This window comes from Eptesicus fuscus, chromosome 3 (genome assembly GCF_027574615.1).
Source record: "Eptesicus fuscus isolate TK198812 chromosome 3, DD_ASM_mEF_20220401, whole genome shotgun sequence".
Taxonomy (NCBI): domain Eukaryota; kingdom Metazoa; phylum Chordata; class Mammalia; order Chiroptera; family Vespertilionidae; genus Eptesicus; species Eptesicus fuscus.
Window position 1 is genome coordinate 55,825,276 of NC_072475.1, and position 18,344 is coordinate 55,843,619.

Sequence of the window (18,344 nt, forward strand, 5' to 3'; positions counted from 1 at the left end):
GGTGGACACTGGAGCATCCTTCCTCTTATTGTCTTCAGCAACTATTTTCTTTATTATTTACTGTTTCATACTTATGGAGAAGCTCCCAAATTAGATAGCAAGATCCCTACGGGCATGACAACATCTTAAATTCTCTGTAGTTGTTAGTCCAAAACCTGCCACATGGTACTCACATATTTGGGGATTGATACAAAAAATGCTCAGCTCGATTTCTCACATGATGAAGTGACTAATTAAATCATTGGAATGTGACACTGGCACAGTCCCACAGAGACTTCTATATACTCAATGCTAATACTCATCCAACACTAACCTCTGTGCCAGTACTAAAGGATTTACATACGCCAACCCAGCTAAACCCTGTAAGAACCCCATGACCAGATTCTATGATCATCTCCATTTTCCAGATGAGGAAACTGAGGCAAAGAGATGATATAACTTGCACAAGGTCACACACATAAGTAGCAGAGCTGGGATTCAAGCTCATTCTGGCTCCAAAGTCTAAGCTCTTAATTGTCACGGTATGTTGCCTCTCCATCCAGAACAGCCACAAGGTATTTTTGTATACCCTGCATATCAGTATGTAGCCTAAGAATCAAAGGCATTGACTTATCATACTCTCTGCCAGGGTATTTCCTTATATGAAAAGAATTAAGTTAATTCCGAAAATGTAAACAGAAGTAAACAATAGAGAGACATGAAATTCCTGGTCCCAGAGGATGTTGCTCATAAATCCTCTCAAAACAGAACACAGTACACTCTTCTTTCAAAGGGTGTAAAGTGTGGGGGGTGGGGGGTACTGGCCACAAGTAAGTCTTAACAATCAGGCTGTCCTTTGATTCAGGAGCTCTACTTCTAGGGAGTTATCCTAAGGAAGCAATTAGGGGTGTCTGCTGAGATTTAAGTATAAGAATGGTCACTACAATATTGTTTACCATAGCAAACATTAGAACAACCCAAAACAAGGAGGCTGAAAACAAAAACAAGCCATTTCTACACAGAATAAAATGTACATCTAATGGTAATCTGGGAAACCAGCTCTCGGAATAAAACAAAAAACCTTGATTTGTGGTGTCTGGTGATTCTCCTAGTATAAATGCTGCCACCACGGCCCATCTCGAGCCACCAATGGCTTACCAGTCTGCTATCGGAATCTGAATGTTTGCCAATCGCAGCCTGAGCTGAGCTGGCTCCAGCACTTTACTGAACGCTTCCACAGAAACATCATAGAAGCTGCTCGATGCGTTATGTGAAGAAGTTTATAGCACTGCTATATCCTATTTCTGAAAGTAATGCCCAAATAGGAAGAAAGACTAAAGGGATATATTCGGAGTGGTCATATGGTTCTCTCCATGTAATGAAATGTTATCTTCATTTATCTGTATATCCAAATGATTTCCCAAATGAGTCTGCTAAGTAGAAAACCGTTAATCAAGGCTCTCTTTCTCAGTGATAATAATTTTAAAATGACCTATCTTTGGAGGCATGTCTCAAAAAAAGAAGAGAAATCCCTGGACCTGTTCAGTGAAAGCAACTGGAGGGTTAGAAGCCAACGGAGAGAGAAAATTCCTAATCCACATAAATAGGAAAGGGATGAGGGGGTAAAACCTGCGGCTCTCGCCACGGTGCATCCCGATCTCCTAAGGAACACATCATACACCTGCAGAGCGTAAAGGTGGGAGGCAGGGAGCTGATATGTAAACGCAGGACAAGAATCAGTCTGTCTATGTAGTCGGATTCTGGGAAGATCTATTTCTTAACCCAGGGCCATTCCTCAGCCCTTCCCACCAAACTTTAACCATTACATTGAATCAATACTAACACGTGTCAAATTTAAGTCTTGTAACAAAACACTTTGCAGTCATTAAAAATATCCTAGACACGGATCCACATGGGAAGATGTGCAGAAGAGTGATAGACCCTCCCTTCCCCCAACTGATGGACGGAGTATGACGTAAACTGCACCTGCAGCCTGAACATTCCTGAGCACCTAACCAGGCACCTTATATGGACTGTACATTGAACCACCAATCAGCACCTGCCAAATACCCTAAGCCCCCGATTCCTAAGTCCCTAAGTGCCTAATCATGTGCCTTATATGAACCCACCAATCAGCATGTGCCGAGTACCCTAAGCCCCATCCCTTCCCTTTCCTCCCCTCAAAAGGCGCCTTCACCCCTGCACAAGTGCTCTCTTCCTTTGCGAGGCAGCCCGGCAGGGTCCTTCTCCTCTAATAAAGCCTGTAGTCCTGGCTTTCGTCCCTCTGTCTCATCTTTCAAAAAGTAAGTGAAAGCAAGGTATAGAGCAGTATGTAAAATGTGAACTCATTTATCTTAAAAGGTCTGGTAAACATACAGAAAAGGATCTATATTAAGAGGTTGAGTCGTCGTTGTTTCTAGATAGTTTAGGGTTATGCTATAAAAGTTATGCTTTTATGACCGTTTTGTTTGCCTAACTTGATTTTTTTTCCTATAGTGAGCATAGTTAGCTTTAAGAGTAACAAGGAAAACAAAATAAAAGCAAAGGACTCTTAAATGGGAAGAAGGATGCAACAACATCCCATACTGGACCCTTGGGAGCTGGAGAGATCGATGAACGTGTAGGTGATGTCTAATCCCTACACCACCCGGACCCGCGCCCACCAGGCAAGTGAAAATGAACAGCGAAGGAGGCCTCTCTCTACCACTTCTCCAAGCGAGACTCTGGGGAAGCAGGGAGCCTTCAGTTGTAGATGCTTTCCCTGGAGCTGGGGAAGGGAGGAGGGGCGAAGGGGTGAGTAGAGAGAAGAAAGAAAGAGAACAGAACTAACCAAAGTGGGGGAAAAGCCAGATGGAGAGCTTGTTAAAACAGAGACTGCTGGGTTCCCTCCCCAGAGTGCCTGTGTCAGTGGGGCTGAGAATCTGCATTGCGTTTCTGAAGACCACACTTTGAGAACTTCAGCTCTAGGGAGAGAAGAGGAGGAGGCACAGCCTAGGTGTCAAACGGAGACCTGAAATCTGTGCAGAGGCAGAGTGTCTCCAATTCCTTTTTACAGTGAGACTTGGTTCCCCGTTGGATTCTAATGGCAGGAGGGCAGAGATTGGGAATGTCCCGAGAGCCTGTTACACATTAGGTCACCAAAGAGAACAAACACATGCCTACAACTAATCTTGCCCCAAGGAAAAGCAGATAAACTGGAAACAAGTTTTAGGAGGTACCGGTTCAATCTGAGGGAGAAGGGGTTTCCCTTCCTGTCCCTTTGACAGTTTCCTCGCTGCAGTCTCCAGGAAAGCAAGAATGTGGGACAACCTGTTCTGTAACTCTGGTCTTTGCTCTTTCATCTGCTAAAACCAACCTGGCAGCCTTCTAGCTGCCTCACAGGTGTAACCAGGGCTCCTTCCAGGAAGTCCAACACAGGAGGTTCTGTCAACCTCGAAAGACATGCTCCATTATTCACTAAGCAGACTAAGCTGGACGCCAGACTACCCATGCTCCCAACCTACATGGAATACACATGGTATTTGCCAACCCTCAGGGAAATGAACAGAACCTTGGGGGCTGTCATAGGCAGCATGTCTTGATTTTTTGTTGTTGTTATTGTTAATCCTCACCCAAGGATTTCCCATAGATTTTTAGAGAGAGTGAAAGGGAGGGAGGGAGAGAGGAGGTAGAGAGAGAAAAAGAGAGAGAGAGAGAGAAACATTAATGTGAGACACATCTATTGGTTGTCTCCTACACATGCTCCCACCAGGGATAGGGATTGAACCTGCAACCCAGGTATGTGATGTGCCCTTGACCAGGAATCAAACCCTTGACCTTTTGGGCCAATGTTCTGAGATACATGGGCCACAGTAGGTCATGATTTTTATCTAGGCAAAAACAGCCTGGCCATGGCAGGGTGACTCAGTTGGTTGGAACCTTGCCATGTACACCAAAAGGTTTTGGGTTCAGTATTTGGTCCAGGCATATACGGGAGGCAACCAATAGATGTCTCTCTCTCTCTCTCTCTCTCTCTCTCTCTCTCTCTCTCTCTCTCTCTCTCTCTCTAAAAATCAGTAAAAACATATCCTCCACATAGAGGGACCTGGAGAGTATTATGCTAAGCGATATAAGGCAGTCAGAGAAAGACTAGTATCACATGATCTCACTCATATGTGGAAATGAAGAAAATAAACTAACGAACAAAATAGATGCAGAGACATGGATACAGGGAACAGAATGAGAAATCACAGAGGGAAAGGGGGTGGTGAGATGAGATTAGTCAAAGAACTTCTATGCATATATGCATAATCGGTGGTCAGACAATAGTGCGGTGTAGGCCTGGGGGCGGGGTGTGGGGTAGAGGGGGGCCAATGGGGGGAAAAAAGGAGGACATCTGTAATACTTTCAACAATAAAGATACATTTTAAAAAACAAAAACCCACAACATATCCTCTGGTGAAGATTTTTATTAAAAAGTATAAAAAAAATAGCCTGAAGAAGAACCAGCAAAGCTTTGCACATAAAGGGTGTGCAATAAATCTTGGCTGAAATGAACAGAGAAATGGAGCTAAAGATAAGGGGTAAGCAAAGAGTACCTGATGTCTTTTCATATGTGTACATGCTCAGGATCTGAACTTCAAAACTGGGGTAGCTGTTCTCCCATTCTTATACCTCCTGTTTCCCCTCAGAAAGAATAATGTAGGGTGCTTAGGATTCTTTTGCCAGTATCTTCTTTCGAATGCTCTTTTATGTAACATACAGTGATTATAATACTAGACATGTTCTGAGGTGTTTTTTTCCCCAAAATCGCTTTAATCTATATATATAAAAGCTAATCGACCAACCAACCAAACAACTGGTCGACCGGTCGCTATGATGTGCACTGACCACCAGGGTGCAACACAGGAGCCCACCAGCCCAGCAGCAACCACTCCCTCCCTCAGTAGTCCTGCAGGTCCAATCTCCGGAGAACGGGCCAGGCATCAATGGACCAGTGCTGCCAGCACAATCCTGACAGCGCCATCGGCCTCATGGAAGTCAGCCCCTGGTAGCATGGCCACTTCTCCTTCCTAGATGCTCCGCAAGGAAGAAACGATAAAAGCAGCGGCCAGGTGGATCCCGACAACCAGCACAAATGTCAGCGGATGGATCTGAATCCCAGGCCAGCAAGGGCATCCCACCACCTGACTGGAGGACCGATTGCATCCTGGTCTCCTCCCCAGCCTCCTCAGGTCAGGCACCAGACACAAGGCTCACAGCTGGTGAGTGCCGCTGTGGCAGCGCGAGCCTCTCATGATCAGGACTGACTGGGCACAAGCCTGCAACAGGTGCAGCGGGGCCGGGATGAGCAGGAGCGGCAGGCAGCATTGCACTGCTGGTTTCGGCCACACAGAGGGACCCCACCTGTGCACAAATTCGTGCACTGGGCCTCTAGTTTAATATAATAATAAGAAAATCCCTATCATACTTCTGGATCACAAGCTTTGCTCCCCACAGTGATACCTCCACAGCATTGAGGCACAGCTGACGACAGTTTGAACAAGATCATCACATTGCTTAGGGCTGTGGTTGGCAAACTGCGGCTCTCAAGCCACATGCGACTCTTTGGCCCCTTGAGTGTGGCTCTTCCACAAAATACCACAGCCTGGGCGGGTATTTTGAAGAAGTGGTGTTAGAAGAAGTTTAAGTTTAAAAAATTTGGCTCTCAAAAGAAATTTCAATCGTTGTACTGTTGATATTTGGCTCTGTTGACTAATGAGTTTGCAGACCAATGGCTTAGGGAATTAGATTGACAGTATTACCACCTAGAGGACCCACACAAAGTTACTATTGGGGGTCCCCCGAGGATAGGCTTATGTCTAATATTACAATTACTGTTATCACCAGCAGCGAACCTTTGTAAAACACTTTATATGCCTAGAGCTATGCTAATCCTTTACATACATTATCTTAACTAATCCTCACAACAGCCCAACAGGGTCAGAACCATGATCATCCCTCATCCATTCTCCCGCAGTACCTAGCGTAGGGCTGGCAGGCAGCGCATAAACATTTCTCAAGTGAATTAAAACACTGTGTGTTACATAAAAACCAGTGCCCTTCAAAGATAGAATCATAGGAATGCGCTTCATTGATTCATTTCCACCTGAAAGGGTCCACTTCACGAAAAGGGACAAGAAAGAAGGGGGAAGGGAACTTCTCAATTAAACGGAGCCAGAGGGGAAAACGTAAACAGATATTTATTAGGAACACGTGCACGAGCTGCTCGGAATGCCTTCTGTGGTCTTGGGACAGAACAGCCACTCAGAGCAGATCAGGTGGGTCCAGTTCCACTTTGCTCTAGGCACAGCAGTCTCCCTTCCCCGAACCCTAGATCACCCCACAGTCAGAACTCCCACGCTCCAGGTGGGGACTGCCTCTGCCCCCCCCCCCCCCCGTCCCCCCGGAGGGAGGGGGTGTCAGCCTTCCTCTGCAGAGTGGGAGGAACCACTTGCCCAGGAGACCTGTAGTGGAGAGGAGGACGGGGCACAGGAGCAGGCTCTAGTTCAGAGCCTGCAGCCAAGAGGCTGGGTCTGTTTCCTCCTGTATACAGGAGAAGACCTATTACATAATCTCTAAGGTGCCTTCTCACTTTCCACGATTTCGCTCCTCCTGCCTGAGAAGCCCCAGGCTTCTCCTAGGGCAAGTGGTTGGCAAACTCATTAGTCAACAGAGCGGCAAACCTCGGCTCGGCTCGAGAGCCGCATGTAGCTTACGAGCCGCGGTTTGCCGACCACTGTCCTAGGGCCTTCCTTCAGGAAAAGCCAGGGAATTTGGTTGGAAGGAGAGGGCAGGCCAGGCAGCTTCTCACCCACTGACCGATGAGCAGCACTTCAGAAGGATGGGGAGTATTTTTCTGGGCAGAATAGAGCAGCATCAAGATTCTCAAGAGGAATATCAGGAACAGAATACCAACAATCCTACTCCAGGGTAAGGTGTGCCTGCAATATCGTCCGGGCTCAGAAGGGAACCCCCAGTGTTCACTTGTGTGTGTGTGTGTGTGTGTGTGTGTGTGTGTGTGTGTGTGTTTGACTTTTAAACTCCTTTGCATAAAAACACAGATAGTCTGAAATGTTGCCTTTGTATTCCAGGTTAGGCCTTACCAATCAATGCGGCACATGGAACCACTGGGGTGCCGTGCCCACAGCATTGTCAGTGATCACTGGATCCACAGCTGTGCCAGAGGAGGGATATTCAGCTTCAGTTTCCAGTCTCCACCTCACCCATCAAACCCACACACTCCCATTTCTACGAGGCTCCATTCTGACTGGCAGTCAGTGCCGTTCTCCAGGTAATAACTGATATCCCTGTTACCATCCCCAGTCAGAGAACCAGGTATGAGGAGAGAAGCAGATGATTTGGGTGGGGGGCAGTATGTGTGGTAATTCTCCCCAGATTATATCCCTGGGAGGCAGAAAAAAACCAAGAGATATCTAGGAAAAGCATACACGCTAAATGGTCCATCCAATTTTCACCATGGGAAAGGCAGGTCTTGGAAAATGAAGAAACAACAGGGCATACAGTAAGGTCCCTTGGGTGGTGAATTAACGTAAGCGAGAGTGAAGGTCACAAGGGCTCCTCTTTGAGGTGACCCACACCTTTCTGAAGGAACTGGGTGTCATGGTTTCACACATTAAATTCAGTTTATCAAATGAGCTGTATTAATTTATGGGCCAAAGAAGAGACAATCACATCAAGTCATGAGGTTCTTCCTTAGTGATCTGGGAAAAGGTAGGGGGCAAAAAAGAAGTTATAGATGAGAATAACTTGGGATGCCCCGTGAACCCCCGTAACCCTTATCCACACTTCATGACGTCGGAGTCAAGCTGGAATCCAACGGCCTTGTGGTGAGAGAGCCATGGGAATGTGGTTCAGCCTGGGCAAGTCACCACCCTTCGTCTCTTCTGTGACACTCACGTCCTGTCCCCGTCTCAGCGTAAATGGAAACCCATGATGGGCTTGGGATGCAAGGACAATGATGCAGCAATAAGCAAGCATAAATAAATGCCACACATCCTGTGGAGGACCAGAGGAGGGGAGGAGCAGGAAAGGTTTCCAAGAAGGGACTTTGGGCCACATACCCAAATTTAATGACAAGTTGACCAGAAAATTAAAGGCTCTAAAAACGGCTTCCACCGGGTGAGGTCAGAAAAATCTCTAGGCTCCGTGACCAAAGAAGTCACAAACTCCAGTCTGCAACACACGACTTAGCAACCTCCGGGTGACGTGCCATCCTTTCTGTTACTCTGAAACAAGCAGCTTTTTAAAATGTTAAGATAACGACAAGAGAACTCAGAACTGACCCACTTCTTCAGGCTTTAGGAAGCCAAAGCAATCCTGAAACTCCCCACGGCGTGTGACATCAGTGATTAATCACCCTTCAGACACATGCCTGCCATTATCTCACATTTGGCTAGTTTTCACTTCCAAGAAGGCAGTTATAAATGTATTTGTTGTCTTTCTTCCTTCTCACCTGATCTCTATTTTCATCCTACTCTTGTTTTTCAGTTTCCTTGCCCTTCAACACCAATTTCAAGGTAGGGAAGAAAGATCACCTTCCATCAAACCCCGGTACCATACTCACACTCAATAGAACCAAAACCGGGAAACCAACACGGATAGTTGCTTTCCTCACTTTTCTGAATCAAAAGACAAGCTTAACTAACTTCATCCCATATTTTTCTCAGATATAATATTTAAAGGCCACACAAGTACATGTGCTTGAGTCTTCCCTTCAACTATTAGTGCTAACAATTACAGCCACTTAGGATTCACCAGAGAAAGTCCAGGGTTCCTTACTTAGCTGTGAGTCAAAAATAGCCAGAACATTCCATTGCCCCTCCGTTCCTTTTCCTCAGAGTTTAGACATAGGTGTCCTTAAATCCTGCAGGACTGAGAGCCAGTTAGTGACGGCCCCTTGAGTTGGGAACCACTGTGGTGGGTCCTGGCCCATCAGCTTCATAGTGTGGCTCCTGGAGGAGCAGGAAAGGTCCCGGTTCTCTCCGGAGAGAGAGACCAAATAACCAGCTGCTTTTATTTAAAAGCGGAAGCTGCCTTTCAACTGTATGAAGTTTGACCAACCAGAGAAACGGGTTTAACTGAAGAGGGAGGCAGACCTCCTGGCTGAGATGCCCTCCACTCTCTTCAGCCTCTCAGCCTCTTCCCTGAGCCCTTCCCTGGGATGCAACTGGGTCAGCTTTTCTCAGTACAGTCTTGGGGGCTCTGGGCAATGCACTCAAGCTCGGCACAAAGCCTTATCGTTTCAATCTGCTTCTGAATAGATGTCTATAGGCTGGGTGGGGACAGAGCTGCTTTTTAGGTGAGAGAAGACTGAGGGAGCCCAGGGGAGTCCCAGCCCCTCAGATGCCATCACCCTGCCCAGCCCAGGCCAGCGGTTCTGAAGGGTGGCTAATTCACCTCCCCCACCATCTTCCTCAGATTTGAGCCCCAGTTCTCCATCTTCACATGTGTCAGGTCTAAGGAAGAGAACCGAGTAGAGAGGGAGGTGACAAGGCACCCACCTCTGTTACCCTCCTTGCCTTTCAAAGCTGCTCTCACTGCTTGGGCCTTTGGGTCCTTCCATGTTTGGCTGAGGGTCAATGGTCTCTTCCAGCTGCCACTGATTTCCTAGTCCTGCTGGCAGGAGGCAGCCCAGAGTCTCTCTAAGCAGGCTCCCCACCCCTCCTCAGCCGCAGACAGAGGGACAGCCAGGGCAACTCACAAACCAAGCAGAGGCTGGAGAGACCCCCAGAGAATTACTCAGTAGGGAAGCTGGGCTGCCACACATCTGGAAAAGTGCCCAAGTCTCCCAGTTCTGCCTTTGGACAGGAAACGGACTCCCAAGAAATCCTGCTTGGGAACCCTTCACCATGAAAGCAGAGCAAACCCACCCACTCACAGACTCTCTCCGGCTATTTCCTGCGTTCTTGCACCTTTAACATCCTCTCCCTTTAGTTCCCAGCCTTGGTTTTACAAGTCTCTGAACGAGGCTTGGATTCTTGTGGGGGTTCTGGCCCTTTGTGATGGCTTCTCCATCTGCATTCTGGCTTTTAGAGCTGGCTGCCACACAGTTTCTGGCAGTTCTAATGCAACGCGGCGTGAGAGAATCTAACGCTGCGATTCTGAACATTTTTTACTTAATTCGTTTTTGTAGCTTATGTCTGTCTCTCAGGATGGGGCATATGCACAGAAGACGGTGAAGGGTTATTTGGATAGTGTATTCATTTATCTCAGAGTGTACGTTCCATTTGGACTTTGTTAGACAGAATGAGGACAGACACTGGGGCACTGTAAATGGGGGTGGAGGCGACAGGTCCAATAGATGACACTTAAAAAGGGCAAATGTCGAGTGAGAGGCCATACTCTCACTTCCAACCACACAGAAACAGAGTCTCTCCCCTCACCCTCCAAGCTGAGGTGACAGGAGGGCTTCTTTTTCAAGAGAGGCTTCAAAATTGATCACTTCCCCACTGTCCTACGTCTCGCCTTCTGGTTTTTCAGGCTGATTTAGGGGGAATTAGATGCTTCCTGCAAGTCTCCTCAACAACATTAAAATTAGCAGAGTAATTAAATACCGTCATACTTGGGCACCTGGAGAGTTCTCGGTTAATTCACGAGCCCAACTCTGGCCCCAGAGATGCAAACCTACTTAGGCCTGCGACAGCCCAGGCAGAGAAAAGGCTGCTCCAGTCCCCAAAGAAAACTGTCACTTGGCAAAAATAGTTGCTGGTGTAGAGACAAGTGTCAAACACATTCCTATAGCTAGGAGTCACCAGTTAATCCGGCAGCTGAGATCCATATGTAAATGCGAGCGGGGAAGTGCGACTCCGCCGCCGCCGCCGCCGGGGACACTCACGCGGCTCTCAGGGCCCTCTCCCCATCCCCCCCGCACCCGCACCCCATCCCCCTGCGGGCTGGCGGCGGACATCCAAAGTCGCTGGTGAGTAACAGTTTGCAAACTGCAGCTCCGCAACCAAGTCAGACGAGCGCGAGCCGCGCGCGCTCTGCCAGGGAAACTGAAATAAACGCGGCTCTGAGCAAACTCTCTCCCTTTGCCACCTCCCCACTACCCACCCCCATTCCCCCACCGCTCCCTCGCACTCAGCCCTCCCGGTCTTTGGCTAAGAGAAGGTGCCCATGCCGACAGCCACTCACCTCCGCACGGGAAGCAACAGCAGCACTTAGCAAAGAGCCACCCCAAAGCGGGACCGCGGGTGTAAGCCCGGTCGGCGCCCTTCATGCTGCCGCCCAGCGCTCCAGCATGGCCCGGGCGCCAGCGGCCAGCAGCGGTGGGAGCGCAGCGGGCAGGAGACTTCAGCGCCGCGCCGGCCGGGAGCCAGCTCCCTCCTTCCCTCCCTCCCTCTTCCAGCACCCGGGCCGTCCGCGCGGACTTTCTGGGAGCCCGAGCCACCTTGGGGAGTAGGGGAGGGGCCCGGCGGGGGAGGGGCCCGGCGGGGAGGGAGGGCCTAAGGGGGCGGAGTTCCAAAGTCCAGCTGTTTGCTGGAGTCCGGGCAGCGGGGTGGCCCAGAGCCTTACGCAAGGGCAGCTCGACCTGTGGCTGCAGGCACAGGGCACGCGTAGGGAGCACGGTCTGTTGCACACACAGCCCCTGGCACAACACTGGTGCGTCTCCTGTGCAGCTTGCTCTCCTCAAAGGCCACCACGGTCAGCTTGAGCTTAAAACACACAACCAGATGACGCCAAAGACGTGGGACCGGAGCAGATTTAGGTACAAGACTCAAGAATGCTTTTTTTCTCCAACCGGTTCACCCTCACCTTCCCCTCAGCCTTCAAACTTGGACAGCCTCCTCTGCATTGAAAACACCCTCCTATCCCTTTTCTTTCCCTCCCCCCACCCCCTATAAAACGTTTTTATTGATTTCAGAGAGATGAAGGGAGAGGGACAGAGAGAGAATCATCGATTGGCTGTCCCCCTACACACACCCCCACCGGGTTTCCAGCCCCCAATCCGGGCATGCGCCCTGATGGAGAATCCAACTCCAACCTCCACATTTATGGGTCATGTTCAACCACTGAGGCATACAAGCCCGGCTTTCCCCCTCCTTTTAGTATTTCATGCTAATACTGCTAACAGTGCCTCACTTTTTTATTGGCTTCGGGCTGTAATGATGTTGTGCGAATGCACTCTGGATTTGGAATCATAAAACCAAAAGTTTAAACCTGTTTTGCCATCGACTAGCTGTTTGACCTTAGGCAAGTCACTTCACTTTTTTGACCTTCAATTTAATCATTTAAAAATATTTAATCATTTAAAAAATGTTGCTAATAGAATTTTAAAAGACACACCCAAGGAAATACTGTTAGGGAGATGTTGAATAGTCCCAGTTGGTGAAGCCTGCAGAGAAGCCCTGAGCCTCTTATGGTGCAAGACCTCCATTCACACCCCTCCACCCCCGCTCCCAACCCCACCCAGTGGAGCTGCCATTCCTTTATTCTGTTCCACTGATTTCTTTTTTAAATCTTTTTCATATTTCAAGGCCAAGCCCATATTCCCCCTCCTCCCATGGACCACATCAACCTAACTTACCCAGGAATCACTGTGTTTATCACTCTTGGGCATATCTCCCATTCCTTTGTGTCCAAGGAACATACAACACTCATAAAGTACAGAGGGCTCATTCATCAGAAAACAGGGAAGTTTGCTCTAGCCAGTATGGTTCAGTAGGTTGGAGTGTCATTCTATACACCAAAAGTCAGCAGGTTTGATTCCGCCTCAGTCAGGGCAAATACCCAGGTTGCGGGTTTGATCCCCAGTCGGGGCACATATGGGACATGTACATACAGGAGGCAACCAATGGATGTTTCTTTCTCTCTCCCTTTCTCTCTTTCTAAAAAAACACACACACAAAAAAATAAATTAAAAAAAACACACAAACAAACAGGGAAGTGAGAGGAAGAAAAAACAGAAGCTTGATCACTGAGGAAACCAATTCCCACCTGAAAGAAAGACAGCCAAGGAGCAAGACTTGTAGGGAATACCAAGGTTTGGGCTTTCTTTCTGTTTTAACTCTGTTTAGACTTGTGCTTATCTATATGTATAAAAGCCTAAGAGAGAGAACCAAGATGGCGGCATAGGTAAACACCTGTACTTGCTGCCTCTCATAACCACATCAAAATTACAACTAAAATACAGAACAAGATCATCCAGAACCGCGAGAAAGCTGGCTGAGTGGATGCACTACAACCAGACAGGTGAAGAAAGCGCATTGAGACTGGTAGGAGGTACAGAGGTGTCAAACAGGCTGGCACCCGGGTGCGCTGCTTTTTTAATCGGGAGGGAGATACAAGCTCCCGCTTGCTCTGAACTCCAGTTTCAGGCGAGACTCTGGGGGACACAGACACATACAGGGAGAAAATGGATTGTCTGGCATGGGGGCAGGAATGTGAGGGCAGCTTTCTTTCAGACAGAGGTGCTCACAGCGGTCATTGTTCCTGTGCTGGGACCTCCCCAATTCAGGGCTGACTGGCAGCCATTGCTGTTTGCTCTGCCCTGGTGATCCCCTGAGACCCCACCCTACCCAATTTACAACCCCACCCAAGCTGTTGGCAGCAGTTTTTTTGCATATGAATGGCCTGTCCTTTCTCAGCCTAAAACCTGTTAAATAGGCAGCAGCTGGATCAGGGAGCCCCAAAGCTATTAAAAGAAGGTCCAAGGCTGGCAGCAGCAGCCTGCCTTGCTTCACAACTGGACCTCGTCTGGGCACTTCCAAACCCGATACAAAGAGGAGGAATCTGCACATCTCTCTATAGCTCCTGCTGGGTGGCCCCAGGCAGTGGCTGAGTTTGCACCTCCTTGGAGATCCAAGAGCCAGTGTACCCAGTGGTCAGTGTGAGACCATATTAGATCACAACTCTTCACATCCATAAGTGACACACTCAAGGGGCAGACTCAGTGAGCACCAAAGCCCCACTGAAGCAAGTCTGGCCCCATAAGGTTGTCTCCTGCACAGCAGCTCTTCCACTGTAGACACAGCTGGTCCTCATAGCCAATTGACCTGGAGGTCAATTCCTCCCAGTGATACCAACAGCAATCAAGGCTTAACTACAACAACACTGTGCACACAGCCCACAAAGGGTTGCACCAAGAGTGTCCACCTCAGGTGATTGGGGAGGCCAAACCACTGGGCTCTATAGGACACCTACCACACAAGGCCACTCTATCAACTCAAGGATACTTAGCAGCTACCCAATACATAGAAACAAACACAGGGAAGCAGCCAAAATGCGGAGAAAAAGAAACATGTCACAAATGAAAGAAATGGAGGAAAGCAAACTACTGGATATAGAGTTCAAAACCACAGTTATAAGATTACTCAATAATCTTCTAGAAACCTTCAAGGAACTTAGTGAGACCTTCAATGATCTTAGTGAGAATGCCAAAAAAATGGAAAAGGACCAGTCAGAAATTAAGCATACACTGACTGAAATAAAGAATAATATACAGAGATTCAACAGTAGACTAGAGGATCCCAAGAATCAAGTCAAAGATTTGAAGTATGAGGAAGCAAAAAACACCCAACTGGAAGAATAAAAAGAAAAAAAAAAAATCCAAAAATATGAAGATAGTGTAAGGAGCTTCTGGGACAACTTCAAGCATACCAACATCTGAATTATAGGGGTGCCAGAAGAAGAAAGAGAGCAAGATATTGAAAACCTATTTGAAAAAATAATGACAGCAAACTTCCCCTACCTGGTAAAAGAAATAGACTTACAAGTCCAGGAAGCACAGAGAACCCCAAACAAGAGGAATCCAAAGAGGACCACACCAAGACACATCATAATTAAAATGCCACGGGCAAAAGACAAAGAGAGAATCTTAAAGCAGCAAGAGAAAAACAGTTAGTTACCTACAAGGGAGTACCCATACGACTGTCAGCTGATTTCTCAACAGAAACTATGCAGGCCAGAAGGGAGTGGCAAGAAATATTGAAAGTGATGAATAGCAAGAACCTACAACCAAGATTACTCTACACAGGAAAGCTATCATTTACAACTGAAGGTCAGATAAAGAGCTTCACAGATAAGAAAAAGCTAAAGGAGTTCATCACCACCAAACCAGTATTATATGAAATGCTGAAAGGTATTCTTTAAGAGAAAGAAGAAGAAAAAGGTAAAGATAAAAAATTATGAACAATAAAGTGACAACAAATACATATCTATCAACAAGTGAATCTAAAAATCAAATGAATAATGAATCTGATGAAAAGAATAAACTGGTGAATGTAATAGATTCAGGGGCATGGAAATGGAGTGGACTGACAATTCTCAGGGGGAAGGGGTTGTGGGGGGTGTGGGAAGAGATTGGACAAAGATCTTACACCTATGGATGAGGACGATGGAGGGGGGCGAGGGTCTGGGGTCACCGGGGGTGGGGTGGGGGCGGAACTGGGTGGAGGGGAGCTATGGGGGGGAAAAAGAGGAACATCCTATATAATAAAAGGGCAATATGCAAATTGACCCTAACGGCAGAACAACCAGAACAACCGCTCGACCAGTCACTATGAGGAGCACTGACCACCTCTTGGTCCCTTCCCCTGGCCATCAGGCTCCGATCACCCAATGGTGAATGGGAAACTAGGGGTGGGTGACGGAGGGGGGTGGGGCTGGCTGCGGGCAGCTGGGGAAGATTGCCCTGATCGCAGGCCAGGCCTAGGGACCATACGTGCACACGAATTTCGTGCGCCAGGCCTCTAGTCTATAATAATCTGAACAATAAAGATAAAAGAAAGCTTAAGCCACTGGTCGACCCAATGACCAGTTGTCCAGTCGCTATGATGCACACTGACCACCAGCGAGCAGACACTCAATGCAGGAGCTGCCCCCTGGTGGTCAGTGTGCTCCCACAGCTGGAGTGCCACTCAGCTGACCGACCTGTCCTGGTGGCCCACCAGTCTGGTGGCAGCCACTCACTCCCTCAGTAGTCCTGCAGGTCCAATATACGGAGAATGGGCCAGGCACCTACAAACTGGCACTGCCGGCACGATCCGGACAGTGCTGCCAGCCTCCTGGAAGTCGTCCTTGGGCACCACTGCCACTTCCCCTCCCTAGATACTCCGCAAGGAAGAAACAATATAAAAACTGCAGCCAGGTGGCTCCCGACAACTGGTGCGAATGTCAAAGGGACAGATCTGGATCCCGGGGCCAGCAAGGGCATCCCACCGCCTGCCCAGAGGGCCAATCAGGACCTGGCCCCTCTTCCAACCCCCTTGGGACAGGCCTCAGATGCAGGGCTCACTGCTGGTGAGAGGGGTGGCACGAACCTCTCCCGGGACTGACTGGGCATGAGCCTGCGGCAGGCACAGTGGGGCCGGGATGAGCGGGAGTGGCAGACAGGAGCGGCAGGCAGCATTGGAGAGGTTTTGGCCCGATCCCCACAGGCCACCCTGAGGCACCCCACCCATGCACGATTTCATGCACCAGGCCTCTAGTTTATCTATATGTTGCAGCATCTGCCTCACAGTTGGAACACATACATGCTTAGTAAATGATAGTAGACAATTTAATCGCTACCATGTATTGAGCATTTATTTGTGCCAAGCAGTTCCTAATTGCTTTCTATGAATTCATTTGCCTACACGAAAAACCTTATAAGGTAGGGACCTCTTATACATACGAGGAAACGGAATGAATGAACTATGATGAGATTTTGATGGTTTAACTCTAAAAAGTACCACCTCATAGGAAAAAAAAATCTAAAGTCAAAATCTAACTTCTAGTTCTACCACTGCCATTCCCCTGATGGCCCCTCCTGGCGAGAATTACATAAGAACCTCATTGCTGAGCAGGAGGTGCTCCACAGACAAAACAGAGAGATGAAAGTTCGAATTGCTTATGCAACCTGCATCCTGATTCCCGATTCCCTGATCGTCCTATGGGCCCTTCTCATCTTGCCAGCTTGAGTTACTGCAGGAGCATAGTTATCCTGGGTTTCAGTTCTGACCCATGGCAACCAGTACTATTGTCTAGTTCTCTCTTCCATATCACCAAAGACAACGCCCATTTTGCTCTTCTTTGCAAGCCCAGAACAGAAAATGGCCAGCACCTTCAGCCCTTCTACAAGTGAATTTTAGCCTTCGCCGGTTTGGCTCAGTGGATAGAGTGTCAGCCTGTGCGCTGAAGAGTCCCGGGTTCAATTCCGGTCAAGGGCGCGTACCTCGGTTGCAGGCTCCCGGCCCTGGTTGGGGGCATGCAGAAGGCAACCAATCAGTGTGTCTCTCCCACACAGTGTTTCTCTCTGTCTCTTCCTCTCCCTTCCACTCTGTCTAAAAGTCAATGGAAAAAATAAATAAAAATAAGTAAATAAATAAAAATAAATAAAAGTGAACTTTATTTGCTTGTGATCTGCTGCATGGGGGCTATGATACACAAATGGATAGATATTTGGTCTCCCCACCCAACCTATCTCTTTGGATACTATGTGCCAGGCTCTGTTCTAGGCAGTAGGTATACACTGGTAAACAAAAACACTCCCAGCCTTTGCAGAGCTGGCCACTAGGACAGACTCTCCACGAACAGGAAGGAAAGGGGAATCAACACCAGATATCTGACCAAGTTTTGAGTTGAGGGATTTAAGAATATAAATCCTGTAACCTGCCTGCATCTAGATGTTTTAAGGTGATGTCCTCGGGACAATTTGGAGGGGATCTGCACTTGGCCAGTTAGTCACAGGGACTGGTTTAGATTTAGAACATGATCCAATTTCAGCCAATGAGCAAAAACCACGTGACCTTAGCAAGAACTATGCGGAAAGCAGCTTCCTACAAGATTTCTAAGTTGGTTCAATGTTAGCCTAAAGCAGCTGGAGGCCATGTTGCTATAACCACATAGAAAGAAGCTGCCTGAGAATAAAGCCAACATAGAGGAAAAAGATGAGAGAGAGAGGGAGGAGGAGAGAGAGGAGGGGAGGGGAGGGGACGGGAGGAGAAGGGAGGGGTGGGGAGGGGATGGGAGAAGAGGTTTGCCAATATCATCTGAATAACTAGATACACTTTTCCCCAAAAGCATTATTGATCCCTGGACTTTATTTAAGCCCCCCAGTAAACTCCTTTTTTTTTTTTTTTTTTGCATAAGACAGTTGAATGTCTATAATTTCAGGGTTTTCAAACACCTAGCTACCCACTTCCCAAATCAGGCTAAGAACCCTGGAGCTATAGCAATATCTTTAGAGTGTTCTTAACTTCTAAACAGATGGCTGAATCTTATTCTCATCTTCAGTAGAACTTGTCTTTAGTGATACCTCCAGTCAAAGTCCATTTTACATGAATTAGGTGTTCTGCCTACCTGTGTGTCCATTTTATGTCTCATCTCCATTCCCCACAATAGTG

The 18,344-nt window shown here is 47.9% G+C and overlaps 1 protein-coding gene across 5 annotated transcripts in view; it reads right to left on the reverse strand.

Annotated features, from left to right (window-relative positions):
* Positions 1-18,344, reverse strand: part of KALRN (kalirin RhoGEF kinase) — a 664,115-nt gene that overhangs the window by 110,697 nt on the left and 535,074 nt on the right. For 3 of the 5 annotated variants that reach the window (XM_028131145.2, XM_008155511.3, XM_028131147.2), the window contains exon 1: positions 11,155-11,311. The exons of the other annotated variants lie outside the window; for them this stretch is intronic. In XM_028131145.2, coding sequence (XP_027986946.2) covers positions 11,155-11,239 — 85 coding nt within the window. In that variant the 5' untranslated portion in view covers positions 11,240-11,311. Of the gene's footprint in view, positions 1-11,154; positions 11,312-18,344 lie in introns of those variants that run through there. 5 annotated transcript variants of the gene reach the window in all.